This window comes from Crocuta crocuta, unplaced genomic scaffold (genome assembly GCF_008692635.1).
Source record: "Crocuta crocuta isolate KB4526 unplaced genomic scaffold, BGI_CrCroc_1.0 scaffold176, whole genome shotgun sequence".
Taxonomy (NCBI): Eukaryota; Metazoa; Chordata; class Mammalia; order Carnivora; family Hyaenidae; genus Crocuta; species Crocuta crocuta.
The window spans coordinates 10,009,332-10,036,372 of NW_027531905.1; the positions used below are offsets into that span (position 1 = coordinate 10,009,332).

At 36.5% G+C, this 27,041-nt stretch overlaps 1 protein-coding gene across 2 annotated transcripts in view; it reads left to right on the forward strand.

Moving 5' to 3' along the window:
• Positions 1-1,184: 1,184 nt before the first annotated feature.
• The window catches only part of ABCC9 (ATP binding cassette subfamily C member 9), a 130,673-nt gene continuing 104,816 nt past the window's right edge, over positions 1,185-27,041 (forward strand). For both annotated transcript variants that reach the window (XM_077774540.1, XM_077774541.1), the window contains exons 1-8: positions 1,185-1,263; positions 1,688-1,803; positions 4,290-4,350; positions 5,870-6,031; positions 8,598-8,739; positions 14,619-14,740; positions 23,905-24,071; positions 25,047-25,289. In XM_077774540.1, the coding sequence (XP_077630666.1) occupies positions 5,890-6,031; positions 8,598-8,739; positions 14,619-14,740; positions 23,905-24,071; positions 25,047-25,289 (816 nt within the window). In that variant the 5' untranslated portion in view covers positions 1,185-1,263; positions 1,688-1,803; positions 4,290-4,350; positions 5,870-5,889. The remainder of the gene's footprint in view (positions 1,264-1,687; positions 1,804-4,289; positions 4,351-5,869; positions 6,032-8,597; positions 8,740-14,618; positions 14,741-23,904; positions 24,072-25,046; positions 25,290-27,041) is intronic.

Consider the following 27,041-nt stretch of genomic DNA (forward strand, 5'->3'; position numbering starts at 1 on the left):
CTGGAAGCACGCTTTCTCTGTGCGCCTGCGCCGTGGCAGACAGCTCCAGGGTACAGTTGGCAAACCTTCAAGGGCCGTAGGACCACAGGCTTCGGGACCCTCCCAGATGTCGCCCCGCGAGGCCCCGCAGACGTCTAGCGGCTCCAAGTTCAAGCTTCAGTCGCTGGCGGAGGCCCGGCTCTCACGCGGGAACGCAGCGACCTTCCCGAGAGTGAGGCGCCCGCGGGAAATCCCCGGGGCTCGCAGGGCGGGGGTCGGCCTCGGTCCGCAAAGCGCGGAGGTGGGGGGGCCACCCGGGCTCAGGGCGCAGTTCCGGGGACCCGCTCCCGGGACCCGCGCTCCCGGAGGGGCCCCCCGTGGCGGTCGCGCGCGGAGCCTGGGATGCCTACCATCCTGTGTGGTATTAGGACAGTGGTTGAGAACAAAGATTACTTCAAGCTGATTGAGTACTGGCCCCCGAGAAAATCGAGTGCTCATGAAAGAGGGTTGCCCGAAGACAAAGTTTACGGCTTGCGCCCCGGGGGCAGTTATTGTGGGGTGAGTGTATTCTAAACACACTACTTCCTTGAGAAGTAACGATCTCTCTCGTCGGGAGCAAGAGTGGGGGACCTCTGCAGACGCGGGAGCAGAAGTCGCGGTCCCACTTTCGGGGAGCTAGAGTAAGGGTCACCCTTTGGAAGAGCGCGCCTCCAGGTCTGGGGAAGTAACCAAGTTTTCTCGCTCGCTGGGGCGAATACTCGGTTTGAGCCCGCCTTGCTTCCGTGAGATCTTCGCACGCGTCCACGCAGCCTGACAGCGGGGTCTTTGGCCTGGAATGAGCCCTTCGTTTCCCAGGTCCGCTCCTGCGGAAAACAGAGAAGTTTCCAGATCCGCTTCCTTTTGTGGTTATTAAAAGGCATATAGAACCNAACCTGACTCCGGAGAATCCCTGGCTCACACATTGCAAGTTTCCGTGCTTACTGAAGTTCGGCACGCGTATTCCTGTGTTTGCACGATCTCGGCTCCACGCGCGCCCCGAGTTAGTCGCTCCAGTACGGAAAGCAGGGCCGAGCGGGGGTGGGGAGGGTCTCCAGTCCCAGGCGCTGTTGCACTGGGGCTTCTGCCCAGTTTCCTGCCTCGGAGTTGTCGCGTCCGCCCCAGCTCAGAGCAGTTTGTGCAATTTAGAAACCCGATAGGAGGCAGCAGCTGATCTCCCACCACCCTAAAAATAATCCGCTCCGACGCCCTGCGTGCTTCGGCTAGGGGACGAAACCTGCCTTCCGAGTAAGTGAGTCCGTATTTTTTACATAAACATGATTGTAAAAGTTTAAGAGTAACTAAACTGTCGATTTTGGCACTCAAAAGGCGCCCGCGCGCTCGCGTAGCGCTCTGACTTCAGGGTCGCTATTTCTAGGATTCAGGCGCCCGGCCCCAGCCGGAGAAGAGAGGGCGTGGGGATCAGGTTTCCAGCTTTACTTACAAAACTCTGCCGGCTCCTACTTAAAACCAGCCAGGAATAGTGCAGAGACTGATTTTCTTTTTTTTTTTTTTTTCTGAGACCTTTTTTCCTTTGTGTGTCTGTAATGCAGTTTATCCATTGACTTNGAGAGTTTTTACCTTTTTTTTTTTTTTTTTTCTGAGACCTCTCCTGTATTGTTCATGAAGTTGCTTTCTATCTGCTTAATTTTTGTTACTCTTTACTTTTTAGGAGTTCTGCGTCTGGGTTTGAAATTTACACTTAAAAACAGTGTAGGAAGCCGGTGTTTTGAAGGTAGTGCAAGTGCACGAGTAGGGGTTTGAAGCAGCATCAAGCGACCACCCAAGGTATTTATTTTGTGCTTGTTTGTTCAGTTTGGAATTAAAAAAAAATCCCATTGGCATGTATGAATCTTATCTGCTGAGTACCTTTTCCTTTAGTGTGCGATAGAAGTTGAACGGGTGCATTGAGATCAGGCACTAAATCAGGAATCAGTGGTCATTTTTGCTAGAGATTTTCCTACTTGGATCTGTCATGCATAGATAGATAGACAGATAAATATCTTTTATTCCTATTTTGTGAACCACTTAATGAAAAATTTCAAAGAAGTTATTAGATTACATGCCCTACATTCTTTATGATGTTATCTCTCTCTCTCATAACGTATAGTTATTCTCCAAATAAGTAAAGAAGGAGTTATTTTGTATATAAAAATGTAAGTTTTCATATCGCTTTTAGCATGTTTTCTTCAAGGGTTTCCAGCATGTTTAAGTTCTCTGAGGCTGCTGCTGTTAGAGCTCACATTTTCTTCGGGATGAACAGGAAGGAGGGCTGATTTTTACTTTATAGTCATCAACTAAATGCCAGTTTTATAACTCCTGAGGGTGTGGAACTTCCTATAATGCATTGCAAAGAATAAGAATACTGAGGGTAGGATTCTTGCCGTGACATCGTAAGTTTGGTCATCAAGGAGTATTTTCTTTCTATGTTTTCTGTGGTAAGGACCATCCCTATAATCAGAGTTTCACTTTTGACATTTGTCTTTAAGCTTCTTCAGTCAAGTTCTTCAATCGTGTCTGCTGTCATAAACACTTGAGCATCTTTCAGTAAATGTATGCTCGTAGGGAGAAAAGTGTCATGTCTTCCCATCTGGCCTCTTTTTCCCCCTCCCTCCTCCTGGATGCTTGGGCCTCTGTCAGTTCTTAGTGGAAGTAGACAGCTCCAGAAGGGGCAGGACTCGGGGGTCACGTGACAGAGTTTAGCCGGCAAGAGCAGCATTTTACACTGTTCCCAAACCGTCCCTGACTTAATCAGGGTTCTGGGAGGGAAACGCTGAATGACAATCAGAGATTTAAAAAATAATCAAAAGTCCTGATTGAATAAAATGCCTTTGGTAAACACAGTAATTTTCAACATGTCTACAAGTTTACTCCTTTCCTCTTTTTGCCCATGTTGAGTTGTAATAATACGGGCTGACTCTTAGAATGTGCCACATGTGCATTGTATGTTTGGAGAAAGAAGCTGAGGGTCAAAGGGAAACGGATGGAGGAGGAAGAGACAGAAACAAAAACAAAGGGAGAGATCTAGTGAGAGGTAGTAAACAGGTTGAGAGCCCCAGGGGATGTGAGTGTAGAGATTATGGCAGAAGGAAGAAGTCTTTCTAAAACTTTCACTTTGTTAATCTGAAGTATGTGCTTTAGTGTGACTATATCGTTGCTCCCTGTCTGGTAGATCATAACCTTTAAATTATACCAAGAACTGTTGGGATCAGTGTAGCCTGAGTTATACAGCCTCAGACCACAGATACTGTTTCTGTCATGTGTGCTATTGGATTCCCAGTGCCTAGCACACACTTAGCATCAGTGAGTATTTTTACAGTTCATGAATGGCCTAGGATCCCAGACATCAAGTACATGACTGGAAACGTTCTTTGACTTTTTCAGCTTGCAGTAGTGCTCTGATATTTTCTTTCCACCATTACACACATTTGACCAGAGGTTACTTGATTGGTAGGTTTGGGGATTGATTAAATATAGCAGGCCGACTTACTATAGCCAGTGAAGTATATGTTTTGCAAATTCAAATTATACTTTAGTGTCTGGTGCAATAATGGTTAAATGTCCAGATTTATAAATGTGGCCAATCAGTATGGTGTAATTTTTATTAAAATTATAAAATTAGCAAAGGTAAAAATTATTTTCTCCTTCATTCTAGGAAACAGTTTATACATGTCTTTCAATAATAGTGGGGTCAATTTCTTTTTATTTTTTCTACTTAATAAAAGAAATAGTCTTAGAAATTCCGTTAGTAACTATTGTTTTTTAGGTTTTTTTCTACTTTTTTCTAGTTTTATTGACATGTATCACTGTATACGTGTAAGGTATACAGCATGGATTTAATTCAGATGTATTGAGAAATGATTATCACGGTAGGTAGTTAAAATCCATCACCTCATATAGCTACAGGGTATAATAAAAGTTCCATTCTACTGTTATTTAAAAACCCTCAAGCCATTGTTAATTATTCGAGGAGGCTTAGAGCCTTAATAGTTGCTAAGAATTTGCCAAGTATATACCCTCATCTTGAGTTTTTTAAATATAATTTTTTCAATGAAAAAAGGTCTCAACTAGAGATCATATTAATGATATTCAATGAAGGGGCTTACCAGAGAAAGGAATTCCATATAAGTATCTACAGACTGTAAACACAGGCTTTTTAATCAATTCTATTAACATAATGCTTTCTAAAACTTGTGCTTGAAATTTGGTTTCTCCAATAGTTTACCTACTGTTGGCAATAATTTCTGTGTAACACTCTTTGGTTTTTTTCCTAGGAAAAAATATTGTTTGTGACCATTGCTAAATCATTTCTCAATGAATGGGAAGAGAGAAAAGGTACTTCTTTACTTATGTAAACTTTCACCAACCTTTAATCAACTAACTCAGAATCCAGTGTGACATATATGTGGAAATTCTTTCTAAAGTCCAGTGAGGTTAAAATCTTAAACGGCTACTTTTTTAACAACAGCAGTTAAGGTGTTTTAAAAAATAAGTTGGAGGCTGCATGAGGCAGTGGGAGAAAAATAGTTTAAGGCAGACACATGGTTGTGGATCACTGCTTCTCTGCTGGTTGGCAAGTTACTGAACCTCACGATGCCCTTCTGTAAAATACAAATAATTAACATCGCATGGTTGTGCTAAAGACTTAAGATAGTGTATGCAAAGTGCCCAGAATTTGGCAGGTGTTAAGTAAATAGGAGGCATTATAAAAGATTTTTTCAGAAGGCTAAAACTCTTCAGAATTTCAGAGTAGTATTTGGATGGAGCAAACCCTTGCTCCTATACCATTTGTTTCAGCACAGCAATGACAGTAACTCATTTAAAATTTGAGTGAGAGGGTCCCTGGGTGGCTCAGTCAGTTAAGGGTACAACTTCGGAACAGGGCATGATCTTGTGGTTTCTGAGTTCGAGCCCCATGTTGAGCTCTGCACTGCTTGGGATTCTCTGTCTCTCCCTCTTGCCTCTGTCCCTCCCGCCCTTGCTTACATGTGTGCCCTCTCTCTCTCACAAAATAAATAAACTTAGAAAAAAAATTTTTTAAATGTGAGTCAGAGTATGTCAGTTTTCGGATCAAAACCCCCAGTGGCTCCATTTCACTGACTACAAGGCAAAGTCTCAACAATGGCTTGCAAAACCCCTGGTTTATCTTGTTTCCTCTCTAAATCTGTCTACTTCTATAATGTAATATTAATTTCCAATTAAAAGACATGGTTTTTTGTTTCAAAACTTGATTAGGGTACGTTTTTTGTAAAAATATTCTCTGACTGTGGACCTGAGTAATTTCATTAAATTGTCACTTGAGTTCTATTTAATTTGTCTGAAGCACTTGGTTTTAATAGTCTTCAGAGAAAGGCTGATTGCTGTTTGCAGCCACATTGGTCTCTGTGTATTAGTATTTCCTGCAATGAAAAGTGACAGTAAATTTTACCAAGCTTAAGTTGTCTGCATTGCATTTTCAATGAGAGAAGCTGAAAAAGGATTTGATATTACACTGTTTTGTAATATCAGTGAGTAGTTTCATTTTTTTCTTGATATATCACTATTTTTGTCCTTTCAAATCATTTTAATCAAACACACACTTCTTTAAGTTACTCTCATTGGTAGATACTAATAATTATATATTTTCCAAGTTAAAATAAAATATCTTTCTCTGGAAAAAAAAAGATTGAATGAGAATGATCTATAGAATGCACAAGGTCTTTATAAGAAACTCTCAAATGACTTTGGCATAGTTTTCTATTTCCTCAACTGCAAAAATAAAGGGGGCTAATTTTATAATAAAACCTCTTCCTTAGGGCTATGATTTTATAAAAGGGAATTTAATAATAAGAGGCTCTTTCTCTTTTCCTTTTAGAGTAAACCGTATAAGAAGAAATGAGCCTTTCATTCTGTGGTAACAACATTTCTTCATATAATATCTATGATGGTGTATTACAAAATCCCTGCTTTGTGGATGCCCTCAACCTGGTCCCTCATGTATTCCTGTTGTTTATCACCTTTCCAATATTGTTTATTGGTAAGTAATCTACTATCCTATATTTTATTACCTAATATTTATTTTGAAAGGCTTTTTAGGGGCTGAGATTCGGTATAATGTTTATTTAATTTTTCCAACATGAAAACTGGTATGTAAATCTGTGAGAAAAAGACAAGCAAGTATTTTGTGCTTCCCAATTATTTATGTTCTTGGCATAGGATATTCTGTAGATAAAACAGAAGTCAGATGCCTTCTTAGAAATGGACTTCAAGGGGTGCCTGGGTGGCTCAGTCGGTTGGGCGTCCAACTTTGGCTCAGGTCATGATCTCATGGTTCATGGGTTCGGGCCCCGCGATGGGCTCTGTGCTGACAGCTGGCTCAGAGCCTGAAGCCTGCTTCGGGTTCTGTGTCTCCCTCTCTCTCTGACCCTCCCTTGCTCAGACTGTGTCTATCTCTCTCTCAAAAATAAATAAAACATTAAAAAAAAAGGAAATGGATTTCAAGTAGTAGCAGCAGTTTTTTTAAAAGGGGGAAAGAGAACTGTATGAGATATACAGTTGCTTTGTGCTGTTTGAAGAGAATGGAAAATGGGTAAAACACAGTACTTGGCCTGGAATATTCACTAGAATTGTCCAGTGAAACAGATGTATCAAAGTCAAGAGAAAAATGACTATCCCACATTGTAAGCTCATGTGCAGATATAGGAGCACATTGCCCTGGGCATTAATTTGCTAGAACTAATTCTTGGGGCTAATAGGGAAGATTGCATGGAAAGTGGCCTGTTTGGGGACCTGAGGATGCAGAACTTGCAAGTTCAAGTAGGAGTGATAAGGGTGCATTTCAGGTAGAAAGAGTACGTATGGGAACTATTTGGAAAGGAGTTAAAATACAGTTTTCCCTATTATTTTTCAGTTTACAAATAATAAAATCCAGCTCTTTAGAGCAATTGATATAATTTGTGTAACTTCCCCCAAACAAGCAAAATAGACCTTTAACTTAAAAAATTTTAAATACATTTCATGTACAAAAATGACAAAGACCCAATATAATAAACATCTATGGAGTCTATCACCACTCATATTAAGGAATCTAATGGTAAGATTACAAGTGAATCCCTCTGTGTAATATTCCCTGAGCCTGTTACTCTTCCTACATCCTATGTTCCTATCCCTTCAAGAGGTAACCACTATCTGATTTTAGTGTTTGATACTTCCACGCACAATGTTGCTTATAAAAATAAATGAAAAAGCTACCAGTCTGATTTTCTTAAAAAATTAGCATATTTTAAGAATCTGCTTTAAAAGGAGGTTTAAAAATAATTTTATGATTTTATCTCTTCATATAACAAATATTCATTGAGAGACTACTATGTACCTGGCATTGTCACAGTGATCAAAGAATTTCTGTTATATATCTTATCATGCAGAGGCCAATGTTACTCTTGGTAGATACTTATATATGTTAAACAAATATATAGACGCTAAATATTTGGGCTAGAATGGCCATTATAGAAACACGAGTTGTTGTTTACATGATATTGTTTGTAAGACATTAACAATGCCTTTGGCCAAAAGTAGAATGTATTTTCTTTTATTGCAATTCAACAGTTAATTATTCATTTTTGACATTCAGTCAGCTTCTTCGGGACAGTTACTGTGACATTCTTGCCTGTTTGCATCTCGAGCCTCAAACACAGGCTGGCGAAAGAGTATTTGAATCAAGTAGAATCAGAGTGAACGTTGTCAAAGGGGTGGGGAAAAAAATGCAGACTGTTCATCTATAACATTGGCTCTTTGAGTTAGTGTGAGATCATAAATAAATCCTAAAGAACTATTAGGTATAAGGAAAGCTAGCCTGCAAGAGTTTATAGCATAAATTCTAGTTAGATATTTTAAGTGTAACTAATCTTTCAATGATGAAATTCATTTGGGAACAAGTAAGACATGAATCAATTTTCTTTACAAAGAATGCTTCAGGGGTCCCATTTGTTTTTGCAGGAATTCCTTCCTGCAATATTTTGAGCACAAATCCCGATTCATTCTTGAAGTATGTGAGGCTTCTCCACAAGCAAAAAGCTTCTTTGAGAAAAATTACTATCACTGTTGAATAGTTCTGGCCCACTCATAGGTTATAATTTTTCTCACATGATATGCATATGATTGAGTTGACTCAAATAATGAGCTCTACATTTCATTACCCAATATGGCTTTTTTTGTTAGTTCCCCAACAAATCCCATGTTTTGAAAGAGTTTAGACACCAAATTGCTTTTATTAACATCATCATTAATTTGGTTTCCTTTTGAATGAATCAGGGACCTGTCAGAGCTCTGATTAGCATGAGTTAACCATGTTATCACCCAGAGAAGGTGTTATTCTTGAGCAGTGCAACAAATGTCAGTGTGTTAACTGAGGCAGTCTCGTAAAAATTTAAATTGTTAGTTTTTTAACATAATGAAAATAGACCAGGATTTTCATTGTTGCCCCAGAAAGCACATCTCATTGCTGTTTTACAAACCACCCATCCCCCAAATGATATCACAATGTGAATTATTTCCATGATTATAATTAATACTTTCATCTTTCTATTCCTTCTCTCTTTTTCCAGGATGGGGAAGTCAAAGTTCAAAAGTACAAATTCATCACAACACATGGCTCCATTTTCCTGGACATAACCTGAGATGGATTCTTACATTTGCTCTTCTTTTTGTGCATGTTTGTGAAATAGCAGAAGGCATTGTTTCTGATTCGTAAGTGATTCAACATAGTTACTGTCATTACACTATACTAGTGAGTATGTTGATATGGATGGGAGTTAAGAGCATACCAGGTCAGGCTTAACTTTTTTAGTTATGACTTATTAGGAATAGCTGCTGTCACTCATTTCACAGCAGTCCTGCTTATCTATGATTTCATTTACCCATGATCAACCAAAGTCTGGAAGTAGATGTACGATCTGATGTACGATCCCAAGGTCAGTAAAGTCAGTAGTAGTCTAATGTCATCTCACTTCTATCTCATCATGTAGGCATTTTATCATCTCACATCATCGCAATAAGGTGAATAGAGTACAGTAAATTATTTAGACAGAAGGAAAACCACATTCACGTAACTTTTATTACGTATATTGTTATAATTATTCTATGTTATCATTATCAGCTGTTAATCTCTTATTGTGCCTAATCGATGTATTAAACTTTATCATAGCTATGTATGTATAAGAAAAAAAATATAGTATATATAGGATTCAGCACTATTTGTGAATTAGGCATCCACTGAGATCTTGGAACATATTCCCCACTGCATTTGATAATCGTGTTTTGTCCATATTTTTGTGTTTCTACATAATTTCTCTGATAACAAAAATTCAGATCTCTGTGGCTTGCACTTATTCATGTGCTTTCTGTTTCTTTGTTCCTTCACTTATGTAGCCCTTGCAGAAAGTTCTCTCCTTTTAAACAGTTTGATGTTTACCTTATTTATTGACATAGGTATACATAGAAAGATTATCTGTATTGACATATAGCTCTAAGTGCTATATATTTACATGTAAATATATAACCAGTTCTCAAGTGTTTCCATTTATTTTATAAAGAAGCAAAGATAGAGGAGGCAGGCATTAAAGATGTCTGAGAACCAGTGAGGATATATCCACAAATTGAGGCAAAACACAAAACTGTTCTGAAATCAGGATTTGTCATAAAGCCCATATTATTTAAGGAACTTTGCCATTTATTTTTAAAAAATGTTTATTTACTTTTAAGAGAGAGAGAGAGACAGAGCATGGGCAGGGAAGAGGCTGAGAGAGAGAGGGAGACACAGAATCAGAAGCAGGTTCCAGGCTCTGAGCTGTTAGCACAGAGCCTGACGCTGGGCTCGAACCCACGAACCACAAGATCATGCTTTGAGCCAAAGTCTGCCACTTAACCAACTGAGCCACCCAGGCGCCCCGGAATTTTGCCATTTATAAGATTGAAAAAAAAGTTTGCATTTGGCCGTTAGAATAGATTGAATTCTACTTATAAACTTGAACATAATGTGAGGAAACTATTTTTATCACATACTAACAAAAAATAGGAAATAATTTTGATAGGCAGTATCAAATAAGAGAATTTTAAAATTATGCTAAATGGTACACCTTCATTTTAGAGAATCTTAAGCAGGCTCCACACCCAGCACAGAGCCTGAGGCTGGGCTTCGGGCTCTTATTCCTGACAGTGAGATCATGACCAGAGCAGAAATCAGCAGTCTGTGCTTAACTGACTGAGCCATCCAGGCGCCCCTACATGGTATACCTTTAATTAGAGAATTGATATGAAAGTTTTGAAAAGTTTTTTTTTTAAAGAAAGCCCCCAAATCATTTCCTTTTTATAAGGACCTCCCCTGACATCTGTTTATGTTTTCCTGTTGCAGTTAATGAGGAATGGAACTTCTAAACTTTTGTCATAGAGCCAACTATTTTGTAATGTTTTGTGACAGTTCTTTTCATAGATATGCACATCTTAGTATCCAATTAAAAGAAAAATCAGGAACTCTGAAGATACTGCATGCCTCCAAGTATTTAGACGCTTAATTGGCAGGGTGCCTGGGTTGCTCAGTCGGCTAAGCGTCTCTTGATTTGGGCTCAGGTCCTGATCTCATGGTTTGTGGGATCAAGCCCCGCATTAGATTCTCTCTGTCTTTCCCCCTCTCTTTCTGGTACCCCATGAAAAAACAAACAAATAAATAAATATTTTTAAAAAAGAAGCTTAATTGACTATTATCTTATTGATTATTGTTTAAAACCCTTCAGTGTATTTGTATTATATTGCATTAACATAGTCCAATCTACTCTTCGTTTTTTATTCCCTTAACATACTCTATGTGTTTTCTATATGTATGTATAAAATGAAAGATAGATTAGTCCACTATTTCCTAAAATCTTGACACCATGTAGGCAAGGATGTCTCCTTCTGTCCAGCGTCATGATTGATGGATGGATAGATTCAGTTAGAGACTTAGAACAGAGGCTGAGCTAACAGGGATGAAGACGTATGCTAATGGTAGAAGCTTGTTTGATAGTAGTGGTGATATAAGAGGCCCATCCTGAAATCAAGCAGAAATGCACTCTTGATTTTGTGTTACCCCCTCCCATTCTTTAGCTGCAGACTGATTTGCCTTATGTTTTTACATCCAAGCTTCTCAAAAAGTCATTTTCCAATGATTCCTGACCTCCAAAATTTAGCGTCCTTTCTCCTTTGCCTTGTTGTCTTCTGGAAACTGCTTCTACAAGAATCCTAGTGAATGTTAATGACACCTTGACGTATACCTATTCTTCCTAATCACACTTACTGCATTTGGCACTGCTGCTCCTTCCTTCCTTCTTATTCTTTAACAAAATATTTGTGAACTATTCTTTTCTTAAAATATAACAAGTGCTTATTATAATTAGTGAAACAATGCAAAGACTCTTCTAATTGAATATTTGATTTTCTTTTTCAGTAATACAAATATTAAAGCTGTTCATTTTTTCTTTTGAAGCAAACATCCTTATCCGTTTTGCACAGATTTTTTATAAGAAAGGTCCTTTTATATATTTCTATGTAAATAGCTTGTGGTTCTGGTTTAGATACTCTCCTAGGACTAGGAATCATTTTTGGCTTGCTTTTTAGTCTGATATGATTGATTTATTATTAGAGCATGTCATTTGTTAAATATTTTTAGGTACTTATCAACATTTTCATTATAGTTAAATATTTTATTATTTTATATGTTTTTAATGAGAATTAGAAAATAATACATTTTCTTTGTTGGAGACAAAACTTTATTAGAGTTTACTGATTAGATTATTCAAGTCCTGTGTGATGATTATTTTTATATTACTTAATTCATCAAATTCTAAGTGTGTATTAAAATCTTCACTATTACTGTGTTTTCATTTAAACTTTTATTTTTATCATTTTTTCTCTTTTGAAATTATCTTTTCTCCTTCATGATCAGGACAAAATCAATGCTTTTTGATTCTCTTGCTTACCTTCTGAGTAACAATTTTCTGCTATAATGGGATATATGTGTGTCTACCAGAACCTTGAAGTATGTGAGTCATACTCTAAAAGTAACAGAGCTTAAGGGAAAGAATAGGTTTGGGTCACCACTCAAAACTTGTACAACTTTGTAAGTAAACAACTAACAATATAATAGCAATCCTAATACAAATACTAGCATGCTTAAAAGACACATCAAATCCCAAATAAAGAAATGCCACAATAAATATAAAACCTTACTGTAGTTGTTGCTGTCTTTATTCTTTATTCATCCTTTACTGTTGCCTTTCTTAATGATGCTTTGTCACTCTTTTTCTTCTTGAATTGACTACATAATTTATTTATTACAATGTTTTCCTTTTGAATATGTTTAAGGTTGTAAACTTTCTTCTGAGTGTGGTTTTGACAACATTCTTTACAGGTCTTGATAGGTAGTATGGTCAGTTTTAAATTTCCTAAATATTATGTAAGTGATTTTTAATTCTTTCTTTTACTCAGTAGTAAAAGAATGCTGGAAGCATTTCTTAATTTCTGTAGTGACAAAATATTTATTTCCTACTTTTTGACCCTTTTAAAGTATTTGGGATGAGGGATGGTGGGTGGTTTAAAACCACCTTTTACACTATCAAGGTACTTTTAAAATTTTCATTACTATGTCTATGTTAATGATTCCAGAAATATCATTGGTCATGTTCCAGATCTCCGCATACACTTGGCTTATTAGGCAACTCCCCTTTGCATGTTTATTAGACACCTTCACATGCCTCATGGCCTTGCTGGAACTTACTGGCTTCCTTTCTCCAATCTCCTCATTCTCTTGATGTCTTATTTGGTTACCCACCATCCATCCAGGCACCTTGGTAATTATTCTCTATGTCTCCATCACCATCACCCTCACATCTTAACACTATTAAAGTCCTGTCCATTTTAACAATGAATATTTTCCAGATGTTGCCTTTCTTTCATGTTTTTGCTGCCGAAACTTAATTCAGGCTTCCATCATCTCTTGCCTAGCCTTATATCCATAGTTAGCTAACTGCTTTTCTTCCTAATGTGTCTCTTTCCTCTCCTCAGATGCACACACCTATCAACTGCATCATCCATGTTCTTACAAGATTGATTTGTGTAAAACCCCCTAAAATCTGACCATGCCATTTATCTGTTAAATTATTTAGATTTCTGAAAGATTATATTCCAGTTTCTTACCAATGTATACAGAGCCTTTCACTGTATATCCTGTCTCAAACTCTCTGTTTGAGAATATTAAACTACTTGGAATTTTGAACATGTTACACAGTTTCCTGCTTCTATGTATTTACACATTCTGTTCTCTCTTTTTAAAACGCTCTTCTGGGGGCTCCTGGTTGGCTCAGTCAGTTAGGCGTCCAACTTCGGCTCAGGTCATGATCTCACGGTTGGTGGGTTCGAGCCTCGCATCGGGCTCTGTGCTGACAGCTAACTCAGAGCCTGGAGCCTGATTCAGATTCTGTATCTCCCTTTCTCTCTGACCCTCCCCTGCTCACACTGTCTCTCTCTCTCTCTCTCAGAAATAAATTAAAAAAAAAAAAAACACAAGAAAATGCTCTTATTCCATGTTGCTGACTACTGGATTTCTTTTCGTATTTCCATTTCCAATGTCAACCATACCTCTTCTGAAAGTGACTTTCCCAAGTGCTCCTATTTCCCCCACTCTCAAACTAATCACTCTCTAGACTGTTTATGTATGAATGTATTTAAATAACTTGAGAACAGTTAAATGTTTTACCAGGTGGCATTATTCATGCAAATGGTGATGAGGGCTGTCCACCATGCAAATCTGGTTCTGTCATATTTCCAATCCACATGAAGCTCTCTTCTACTCTCAGAATGAAATCTGGTCTCTTTTCAATCATATTGAGTTGCCTGTGATATCCTTAGATACGTCTGGATCCTCTGCCTGGAACAGCCTTCCTTTCTTTCTTCTCTGAACAGCAGTTCCTCATTCTTAGGGCCTCAATTTAGAAGTCGGTTCCTTCACACAGCTTCCTCTTCCTTAGCCACTAATTCTGCATGCCCTTACAGTCCTTTCATCTGGGTGATAATTTCCTCCTTACTCTTACTCCCATCAGACTCTGGGCTTTATGACCATGGACACTATGTCTTGCCACATTCACTATTGCATCTCATCAGCTAATGGTGCCTGGACACAGCAAACACACTTGTGTTGAACAAATTTATAGAAATGGAGAAATCACTAAGGGCCATAAAGTTTAGGAAAGAATAAATGCACTTCTCACTTACATTAGAGTTCATATTCGTTTGGGTTGATTTAACTTGCTTTGGGTATTAATTATTTCACCAGTTCTTCCCTTCAGAATAGGAGTAGTTACATGTTTACATTTGTTGTGAGTATTTAAGGTCTTGTGAGCTATGGTACCTGTTGCTCTGTGTTGAGCAGAATTATGTCTCCCAACTTAATCTACCTTTGCATGTTCTCTTAGCAACTACTACTGCATTCTATATACTAAATGTCTTGTTATTAAGAGAAAGTTTTAATGAACAAATGGAAACAAAATAAGAACCTGGAACCATCAGCTCTAGACACTGATCTGTACTGCTCTCTGTAGACGGCGGGAGTCACGGCATCTCCACCTCTTCATGCCAGCTGTGATGGGATTTGTCGCCACTACAACATCAATAGTATATTATCATAATATTGAAACATCAAATTTTCCTAAATTGCTTTTAGGTAAGTATGATTAAGTGGCCCCCTCAACCTCAGAGGTATTTTTTTCCTCCTAGTATACTCTGTCCATGGGGGGTTGGGACTGGGAAGCATGGGAAAATCACAATAGTTCATTCTTCTCTAGTCTCCTGGTGAATGGAGACATGAAGATACACTGAGTGCTCTAGGCTGTGAAAACTCTCTACCCCCAGGACGTTCGTTCTCCACTAGATGCCTCTGGTGATGTGTTGATATGAGGCAGGAGCAAAGTGGACGGGTGTGCTAGCCTTCTGATTTGTAGAGGCTGTACTCTAAGAATCTGAACCTTCCCATCGTCCTGCCCCAGCAGCAAGTTAGTGCATCTAGTTGTGCATTTCTGCCCCTGGTTTGGAGTCCTGAGGCTTTTTCTGAAAGTCTCAGCCTTCCATTGACTCAAGGGCAATGTCACACTTTTCAAAGCATTGCTGCTGAGGTATCAGGGGACTCTGTGCAGCAGAGTATGCTTCACAGCGTGCTGAAAACTGTACTGTCCCCAAAGCACAGCCCCTCACATCTGCTCATGCCTAGTCTTTTCTTTTTTAGCCTCTCTTCCTTCCTTGTACTATGGAAATAAGAGGCTATCTAAAGTGTTCTAATTTTATTTTTGCCTCAGTTGAAATAGTGTAACTTATCCAGTTAGTTTTATTTGATAGTCTAACCAATCCGTACATTCCTTGGTGTACATTTTCTTTTTTTTAAATATTTTATTTCTTATATTTGAGAGAGACGCAGACAGCAAGCTGGGGAAGGGCAGAGAGATGGAGACAGAACCTGAAGCAGGTTCTAGCCTCAGAGCTGTCAGCACAGAGCCCGAAATGGGGCTCAAACTCAAGAGCAGTGACATCATGATCTGAGTCAAAGTCAGACGCTTACCCAGCTGAGCCGCCCAGGCACCCTGGTGTACATTCTCATAAAGAGAACTAAGATGAAGGCATAGAACATGGATCATGGCTGGGCTTCAAGGACCTGTGAATATCCTAAAATAGCAGTCAGAGCTGGGTGTGTTTGTGTGAATGAATGCTTACAATTATATAAGGTTCAGAGAGTTCACTTCATCAATGATGAATGTGACGTGGATTATTGATATAGAAATTTGGGAGTGTAATAATTAAACTGTGCAAACATTTTATTTGCTTGTCCAGAGGACATTAAAATTTTAAATGTATTAGTGGAAAATACCGATTATTTAATTCTGTGTTGCACCACACCAGGTATTTGGACAAAGGCAATCTAACACAAATAAGTAGACTGGGTTAAATATTAATTTAAAAGTCTTGTCAAAGTCTGAATTATCTCAGTAGAAAGCTGTTTAGCACAACATGATAGGCATATGTTATCACAGAAATCTTTTTATGAGAATGCCAAGAAAAAGTGAAATTTTTAAGGCAAGAGCAAAATACATATATATATATATATAAGATATCCAATATGCTAGACATTTAAGTTTATGAAAAACTGATAATGAATAAGATATAAGAGTTATAAGATATAATTAGAAGGGAAATGTGCATCTTATTAATATTTTTTTTCCTAAATGTTTTATTTATTTCTAGGAGAGAGAGAGAGACAGCGTGAGCAGGGGAGGGTCAGAGAGAGAGGGAGTCACAGACTGAAACAGGCTCCAGTCTCTGAGCTGGCAGTCAGCACAGAGCCCGACTCGGGGCTCGAACCCACGAACCGCAAGATCATGACCTAAGCGAAAGTCGGACGCTTAACCGACTAAGCCACGCAGGCACCCCACATCTTATTAATATTTTGAAGGAGATGTGATCAGAATCTGCTTGGAGATCAGGGTAGACAAAGCAGAGGGCACAATTCGATCATATTATTGGAAGGACTTAACAGAGATAAAAGATAGTCTAACTTTATCATTATTTTAGGAGAGAAATATGTGGGCCTAGAAAAATTACACTTATTTTCAGATCATAAAAGCACTGATTTTGCCCCAACATATTATGAACATCACCAAAATATATGGAAAGTTAAGAAGAACTAAGAGAATACTCATGTACTTAGATTCTTTTTTTTTTTTTTTTTGGTATTTTTCTTTTCATGTACTTAGATTCTTAAATTTACAATTTATTTTGTTTGTTTTATCACATATCTGTATCTTTCCATCCCTATATCCAGCCATCTTGTTTTTTGATACATTTTAAAGTAAGTTACAGACATTAATGTACTTCACCTCCTAATTATTTCAGCATGCATATCATTAACTAGAGTTAAAATTTTTCTACAGTTCTTTTTGGGAGATAAAATTTACATACTGAAGTATAGAAATTTAAATTTGCTAAATGCATATACCTGTATAACTATATAATGATATTGAACAGTGCTATCATCCATGAAAGTTTTCCTGTGTCCCCATACCAGTCAGTTCTCATTTTCATCTCCACAGAGGCAAAATCTAATCTGATTTTGTCCCAACATAGATTAGATTTGCCTCTTCTAGAACTTCGCATAAATTGAATCATACAGTATAAATTATTTTTGTAACCACTTTTTTCTCTCAGCATGAATTTTTTCCTTTTTAAAAAAATGTTTATTTTTGAGAGAGAGAGAGGGAGAGAGACAGAGACAGAGCGCAAGTGGGGGAGGGGCAGAGAGAGGGAGACACAGAATCCAGAGCAGGCTCCAGGTTCCAAGCTGCCAGCACAGAGTTCAGTGTAGGGCTCAGATGCATGAACTACAAGACCACGACCTGAGCCAAAGTCAGACACTTAACCAACTGAGCCACCTAGGCACCCATCAGCATGATTTTTTTATGGCTCATCCATAACATAGCATAGATCAGTATTTTTTTCTTCTAATTGTTGGGTATTATTCCATTGTATAAATATACCATAATTTTCCATTCTCTTGACAATAGGTACCCAGACTGTTTCCAGGTTTTGGCTTTCGTGGAAGAAAAGCTGGTATAAACATTCATGTGCAATGTGGATGGATTTTTTTTTTAAGTTTATTTATTTTGAGGGGGGGAGGGGAGAAGTAGAGAGAAAGAATCCCAAGCAGGCTCTGTGCTGTCAGCACAGAGTACAATGTTGGGCTCCATCCCATGAACCATGAGATCATGACCTGAGCTGAAATAGAGTCAGAAGTTAACCAACTGAGCCACCCAGGCACCTCTGGATATCTGTTTTTATTTCTCTTGAGTAAATACCTAAGAGTGGAATTGCTGGGTCATAGGGTATGTAAGTAAATATTTATGTTTTATTGAGATCCCACAAGTTCTTTCCCCAAAGTGGTTTGATTTATATACTCACTAATAATGTATAGGAGTTCCACATGCTCACCAACATTTAATGATTTAATCTTTCTACTTTAGTCATGCTGGTGGGTATGTACCAATAATTCATTGTGATTTTAGTTTACATTTCCCTGATGGCTAAGATTTTGAGAACTTTTTGATAAGTTTATTAGTCATTTGTAATCTTTGTAAAGTGTCTGTATCATATATTTTGCCCATTTTATTGGGTTGCATTTTATTACTGAGTTGCATACACTAGATACTAGTATGTCGTTGGATATATGTTTTGAAAATATTTTGTTCCCAGTCTGTGGTATGCGCATTCATTTACTTAACAGGGTCTTTTGGTGAGCCAAAAATTTTAATTTTGATGTAGCAAAGTTTATCATTTTTTCGTGTATAATTATTGCTTTCTGAGTCCTAAGAAATTTTTGTCTCCACTCAAAATATGTTTCCCTCATTGTCCTGTTTTTTTTTTAAGAAGATTTATAGTTTTAGTTTTTATTTTTAGGACTGTGATCCATTTAAAATTAATTGTATATATGGTGTAAGGTTGGTGCCAAGGCTCTTCTTTTCCCCAAATGGATATCCACCTATTTCAGCATAATTCGTGAGATAGCCTTTCCGTTTCTCATTAGATTGCTTTGGGACCTTTGTAAAATATTTGAATCAAGTTACTCTTTAAGTATGATTTGTTTCTTGGCTCTGTAGTTTCTGTTCCTTTAATCTCTTTGTGAGTTTTATAAGATTACTATTCTGTCTAGGTTACTATTGCTTTGGAGGTCTTGAAATCATATAGTATACCATACAAGTTGTTTTCTTTGCTTTTCTCCCAACATTGCCTTGGAAATTCTAGTTCTATTGTATTGTCATATATGGTAGAATCAGGTTGTCAATTTCTACTCTCCTCCCAAAAGTCTCAGTAGGATTATGATAGGGATTGTACTGCATGCTTAGAATAATTTGAAAGAGAATTGATATTTTAACAATATTGAATATCAGAACCCATTCTTCATTTATTTACGTCTTTTTTTTCCCCCCTTAGCAATGTTTTATATTTTTCAGGGTAGAGGTCTTCCATATCTTATTAAATTTATTACTAGCTTTTTTGGTTCTCCCACTGCTATTATAAATAGACTTGTATTTTAAATTTCATTTTCCAGTTTTTTGTCATGTGTATAAACACAGTTGATTTTGTATATTGACCTTATATTTTGAAACTTTGGAAAATCCCTTATTACTTCTAATTATTGCTGTATAGGTTTCTTGGGATTTTCTATATATACAAACATATCATCTGATAATACAGATGGTTTTATTTATTTCTTTTTAAACTTCATGCATTTTTCATCATATTGCACTAGCTAAGACCTCCAGTAATATGCAGAATAGACATGGGAAGAGTGAAATCTTTGTATAGTGTCCAATTTTAGGGGAAACAGCATCAACTTTTCAACTTAATTATAAAGCTATTATTCATAGGCTTTTCATAGATGACCTTTATCAGGTGAGTAAGTTTTCTTCTATTCAAAGCTTTCTCAGGCTTGTTTTTTGTTTAAATCATGAATAGATGTTAAATTCTATTAACATTAAATCTATGTTAATCTATTAAAGATTTTTTTCTGCAACCGTTGGGACAATTATATTTCTATTAATGTGCTAAATTAATTGGTTGGTTGAATTTTTAAATGATAAAATAACCATGAATTCCTGCAATATGTTACATATGATCATGATATTATCCATGCTATATAGGTTTTGTCTGCTAAGTTTTTCAGATCTATGTTGCAAAGCATATTAGTCTGTTATTTTCTTGTAATGTCTGTCAGACATATGCTGGCTTCTTAAAATGAATTGGAAAGTTTTTTCTATTTCTCTATTTTCTGAAAGACATTGTGTGTGATTAATTTTGTTTCTTGCTTAAATGTTGAAAATAATTCATCAGTGAACTCATCTGGGCCTGGAGTTTTTTTTTTTTTTTAATGTTTATTTAATTTTGAGAGAGCATAAGCGGGGCAGGGGTAGAGAGAAAGGGACAGAGGATCTGAAGCCGTCTCCACACTGACAGGCTAACAGCGACGAGCCTGATTCAGGGCTCTAACTCACAAACCACGAGGTCATGAGGTCATGACCAGAGCCAAAGTCCGTTACTCAAACGAACTGAACCACTCAAGTGCCCCTGGGCCTGGAGTTTGAACTAAGTGAAGATTTTATTTATTTTTATTTATTTATTTATTTACACATATACAATATTTAATTTCAACACTTCAATTTTAAAATTTCAATTTTACATTTATGCACAATAAATTTCATTCTGCTAGATTCAGTCTTTCAAGGGTTTAGAAATCTTTTTTGATCTTTTTTCTTTTCAATCTTGATTGTTTTATTCAGAGTACATACTCTGTATCATGGGCATATGCCCTTCTTGCCCACCTAGTCATCTAAATGAAGACTTTAAATTATAAACTTACTGCTCTGTTAGACATAGACTTTTCAGAGTATTTCTTATGTCAGTTTCGGTAACTTATTGGTTTCAAGAAATTTTCCCTTTCATCTAAGTTTTTTTATTTGTCATTAAGCTGTTCAAAATATGTCCTGATTATCTTTTTTAAGTGTATAGGATATGTAGGGATAATTCTGCTTTCATTCCTAATACTGGCAACTTATGATTTCCTTCTTAATCAGTCTAGCTGGGAAAGTAGTGGAATTAGAAATTTTCTTGATCTTTTAAAAAAATCAACCTTGTTGGCTTTGTTGGGTTTGTTCATTTTCTCAATTTTTTTCTATTGCTTTCTGCTTTTATCTCTATCGTTTTCATGCTTTTATTAATTTTGTTCATTGTTCTTCTTCCCCTAGAAGTTTTTAAGATGGAAACTTAGATCATTGATTTTAGATCCGTCATTTTTCCTAAATTAAATATTTAAAGCCCATAAATTTTCTTTTAAGTATTGTTTTAGCTGTGATCCTTAAATTTTTAATATGTAGTATTTTTATTATAATTTAGCTATAATACTTTCTAATTTCCCTAGTGATTTCTTCTTTAACATGTGATTAATTACAACTACGTTGTTTAACTTCCAAATATTTGGAGACTTCTAGATATTTTATTGTATAGAAAGACTTGAAGTTTACCTTCACAATCTCTGTCTTTGGTGCTCACACCCTGTATAATCCTCTACCTTTGAGTGTGAATGGGACCTGTGACCTGCTTCTAGCCAGTAGAGTATGGCAAAGATGAAGACACTGACTAAGTTAAGCTTCTGTTGAGACTGCAGCCCTAGTCAAGTCTTGGATTGCAGTCTGGTGAGACTCTGAAACAGAGAACCCAGTTATCCCATGCCCAGGCTCTTGACCCATGGAAACTGTGAGATAATGAATGTGTGTTGGTGTAAGCTGCTAACCCTGTCACAATTTGTTTAGCAGCAATAGAAAAATCAATATACTTATTGTTCTTGATTTTTAATCTATTTTCATTGTGACCAGAGAATATATGTTATATGAATTCTGTCCTTTTAAGTTTATTTTTTCTTGTTTTCTAAGTATGTAGCCTATGCCAGGACTATGTGCACTTAACAAGAATGTATATTCTGCAGGTGTTTGGATGTATTTTTATAAGACTAAGTATTATATAGCTTTATAAATATCAAACATTTCAAAGTGGTTGATAATAGAGTCTTCTAAATCTTTATTAGGCATATGTGTATTTTTTTATTGTTGTGTCTTTCTGAAAAATCGATGGACCCTTTGTCATTATTAAAAGTTTTCAAAATTTCTGATAATACTCTTTGTCTTTTTTTTTCAAGTGTTTATTTGAATTCCAGTTAGTTAACATACAGTGTGATATTAATTTCAGGTGTACAGTTTAGTAAGCTAAGAACACCCAGTGCTCATCACAAGGGGACTACTTAATCCCCCATCACCTGTTTAACCCATTCCCCCTGCCCAATTCTCCCTCTGGTAACCATTAGTTTGTTCTCTGTAGTTAAGGGTCTTGTTTTGCCTCTCTCTTTTTTTCCCCTTTGCTTGTTTGTTTCTTAAATTCTACATATAAGTGAAATCATATGGTATTTGTCTTTCTCTGACTGACCTATATCACATAGCATAATACTCTCTAGCTCCATCTATGTTGTTACAAATGGCAAGATTTCGTTCTTTTTTGTGGCTCATAACATTCCATTGTATATATATATACACCACAAGTGTCAGTAGATATTTAGGCTGTTTCCATAATTTGGCTATTGTAGATAATGCTGCTCTAAACATTGGGGTGCACATATCCCTTTGGATTAGTACTTTTTATGATAATACTCTTTGTCTTTAAGTCTACTTCATCTGATATTAATATAGCCACTCCAGATTTCTTATGTTTACGTTTCTATTGTACATCTTTTTCCAGCTACTTACTTTCTGTTTCTTTGTATTTAAGATGAATCTCTTCAGGTAGTATGTAGGTTTGTTTGTTTTTTTCTAAATCTATTCTGACACTTTGTATTTTATGCTAAAACAAGATAGGTAATGAGCTTATTTGCCAGTGTTAAATTCTTTTTCACTAAGGAAGTTGTGACCACCTTTAAACTTTAGTAACTCTGGTAAGTGTTGTACAACAGTGGAGTGTCTCGTGTGTTTTTGATTTTTTCTTTTTCATCCCATATTTATTTGTACTGACCTTTATTTAAACTGTGAAATGTCCTGAGTCTTTGATTTCTAGGAGAGTCTCTGTGCCCATCTCATATTTGCTATAAAAGGCTGGCTGTGGGTATAAGATGATATAGATCCATACATTTCACATCCCACTACTTAAAGTCTGGGTTTGTTCTGTAGGATAATTGTTCTTCTTTTCTCTTTGTGGAGACATATGGTATTTTAAGCCACTTGGGTGAGAAGAGTTACTACTTGAATGCTATCTGGAAAGCAGAAACCCCATTATATAGCTATATGCATTCCATAATGACTCCAGGCTATACCATTAGACTACCCTTGGAAACTGCAACACACTTACCTATTGGATAGGTTACACAGATAACAACTTGTGAATTCTTCAGATAATATAATTGGTGCTTCAGGAAGGAAGGAAGGAAGAAAAAGAAAAACAAGACCAGGACAGGGTGCCTGGGTGGCTCAGTTGGTTAAGCGTCCGACTTAGGCTCAGGTCATGATCTCACCGCTTGCAGGTTCGAGCCCTGCATTGGTCTTTGTGCCGTCAGCACAGACCCCAAAACCTGCTTCGCATTCTGTCTCTCCCCCTCTCTCTGCTCCTCCCCCACTCACACTCTATCACTCTCTTAAAAATGAGTAAATGTTAAAAAATTTAAAAAAAACAAGACCAAGAGATTGAGGCAATTTGAAAGTCTACAGAATTACACATAAGTTCTGTAGTGTAGGTTATTCCTATTTACATGTTGCTTTCCGTCTGTCCATCTATGACGTATAATCAGAGTGGAAGCACTAGCATTTTTTAAAAAGTTGTATTTATTTATTTTGAGAGAGAGAGTTACAGTGAGAGAGAGAGACAGAGAGAGCACGAGTGAGCAGGGGAGGGGTAGAGAGAGAGGAAAACAGAATCCCAAGCAGGCCCCATGCCATCAGCACAGAGCCTGATGTGGGATTCAAACTCCCAAACTGTGAGATCATGACTTGAGCTGAAGTCGGACTGACTGAGCCACCCAGGCATCTTGAAGCACTAGCATTTTAAAGTCATCACCATACCTTTAGTCCAAAACTTCAAAAATGCAGTAGGGCATATATGTTGTTTTCTTAAAAAATAAAATTATGTGGAAATAGAATATTTAAAATTATATATGTTCTTAAAAAGCACTATATTTATATTGGAATTTCACTGAAGTTTTTTTAAAAACTCAGGGAAAAATTGCATCTTTTACCTTTTCCTTTTTTACTTTTCCAGCGCTATTTCTGTATTGGGTAATGGCCTTTATTACAAAAACCATAAAATTGGTCAAGTACTGGCAGTTTGGTTGGGGAGTATCAGACTTGCGTTTCTGCATCACTGGCATGATGGTCATCTTGAATGGACTCCTGATGGCTGTGGAGATCAATGTAATTCGGGTCAGAGTAAGTATCTAATCATTTTTGTTTAATTACTAGAATTCAAGACCTCAATATTAGAGATTACAGCCAACCAGAAATCATTTGTATTTAAGAGGATAAACAAATGTATATCATCTATGTGTATAAAAGTTTAACGAATCACTAATTTCCACCATTGGTATTCCAGAACCCTAGCATCTATTTATTCATTTGTAAATATTGATTGAATAATTGTTATGTGTCAGACGTTAATCTCAGTTCATATTATAGATGAAATTGCATCAGAAAATTACATCATCCATGATGTGTCCCCAGCACACCTATATTAAGCAAACCATTGTATTCCTAGAAATTTCAAAATGAAAAGAAGATAAGTTTGCTCATTCCATTGATGAAGAAACTTCTAAAGAGATAACTCTAGCTATATCCAAAGTCACATAGCCTGGTCTGTGATTACAAACCTGTTGTACTTTGCATCACATAATGCTGTTATGTTGTGTGACATACTTGTGAATGATATTTTAATATTCGTTTTCTACTGGAGCACTTTGAGTTTGCTATGAATGGCAAGATACAAACTGCAAGGAATAGTGGAGAATAGTTAGGGAACATCAGCCAAACCACAAATTATCAGATAGTGACTCAATAATGGTGTCAACACATTTAAAAAATTTAAATAATCTAAAATTCTTTATTTAGTTGACCCTATCACAGCATATCATGAAAGACTGATTCTTAGCAATAACTATCTTTTAAAGGGATAATCTATTTTTTAGAATTGTCTCTAAGTGGAATTAAGTGTGAAATTCTGGTATTTAATTAATCTAATTACAACAAAAGGAAACTCTTTCAAAGAATATTTCCAAAGGAATGAAAGAGGTGGTAAAATATACATTTTTGCCTCTGGAAATGAAAATGTAAGAAAGGTTAAAATTTTATTTGAATATGTGGGGAAAGAATTGGGCTAATTATTATCCTGTGGAATTTTTCTTGCCACAGAGATATGTATTCTTCATGAATCCTCAGAAAGTAAAGCCTCCTGAAGACCTCCAGGATCTGGGTGTGAGATTTCTTCAACCATTTGTGAATTTATTGTCAAAAGCAACATACTGGTGGATGAACACACTTATCATATCTGCTCATAAAAAGCCTATTGATCTGAAAGCAATTGGAAAATTGCCAATAGCAATGAGAGCAGTAACAAATTATGTTTGCCTGAAAGATGCGTATGAAGAACAAAAGGTAATTTAGTATCTGTTTTTCACGTCCATAATTGTAGAAAATAGGTCTATTAAGTAGAAAGGTATTGAGCTTAAATATCTATGGTTAATGAAGAGCAGATTTTCTTCATCTCTTTCCCAATAGTTTTGAGTCATGTGAATTGGGCCAATAAGAATATACCAGAAGAGGGGTGCCTGGGTGGCTGAGTCGGTTGAGCATCTGGCTTTGGCTCAGATCATGATCTCACCATCCGTGAGTTTGAGCCCTGCGTCGGGCTCTGGGCCGACAGCTCAGAGCCTGGAAACTGCTTTGGATTCTGTGTCTCCCTCTCTGCCTCTACCCTGCTCATGCTGTGTCTCTCTCTCTCTCTCTCTCAAAAATAAAATAAAATAAAATAAAATAAATAGAATAAAGTAAAATAATAAAATAAAATAATAACAAAAAAACAAAAAAAAGTCTACCAGAGGAACCAATGAAATAAAGTTATATTGTGTTAGTTGCCCAGTTCATACATGAAGAGGGATAGAGGGAACACTGTCATTTTTTCTGGAACCATCTGGAAAGTTAGAATTAAGCTTAAAGATCATGTATATCTGATCCTTATTACCATATAACATTAATAACTCATGAAATTGTTGTTATGAAGCTTTTTCAAGTATGTTGTCAATAATTTTGTTATATAACAATAAAACAGACCATATCATTAATAACCACATTTTAGAAACCTAAATCCTCAAATTAATTATTGACTAAAATTTGGAGTCTGTATTCCAAACTTGGGAAACTGAATCAAATAAAGTTATATACTATTCCTATATGCCTGTCAAAATCGGTTTCTTCTGGTACTTTCTTTGAGCATTTATAATTACTTTAAAAACCTTAAATATGAGAGTTTTTTGAGATTTTCAATTTGTCTTGTTATCATCCTGTATAGTCATGTCTACCATACATGGTGGTAGATGTATTTTATATTGTAATCATCAATAAATATTTTTGTAATTGAAATCATTGGTATTCACAGTAACATTGGAAGGGAGTAGGGTCTGGTGAATCAGTGAGAGTTTGGTCTGTTCTAAATCAAGAAAACAAAGCATTTATGGTAAATGATGAAAATGACCTCTGTTTTGTGTCAAAAATGTGTGTTATGAAATTAATATTGCAGGAAATGGTTACTACCAATGAGCCTGAGTCATCTCTTTGGTTTCACCTCTGGGAACAGTATTGCATAATATTTTTTAAACTTCTCTGCTAAAGTAAAGATTAAGAATATAGCCTAAACATAGTTTAAGTGTTCCAAGTACTCTTTATTACACAGATTAGCTTGAACTTGGTGTGTTAATGGCTTGTGTTGATAAACTTTTAAAAATAATTGAATTATTCATCTAACAGAGAATTGAATATGAGATACAATTGAATGATCTTCCATTGACTTGGTTTCTTTGCCATAATGAAAAATCTTTATCCACCTCCTCTCTAAGACTTAATTATGACTATTCAGGTCATAAAATCCTTTCAACAAACAACATACTTCTGAAGCCATGAGTTGGCTTAAGCATATATGCCATTCTTTAATTTTGCATTTCTTTGTTGAATAACTAGGAAACACAAATCTAACACAACTCTAAAAATTACTGACTACTATTCATGGAAATAGGAAATACCTAGAAGAGAAATAATTTGAAGTTGGGATGATCTACTTTGTTTATCTTGTAGTAAAATATCTTTAGCTTGTAGTAAATCTCTTGTGATCTAGTAACTCCAGAAATCTTGACT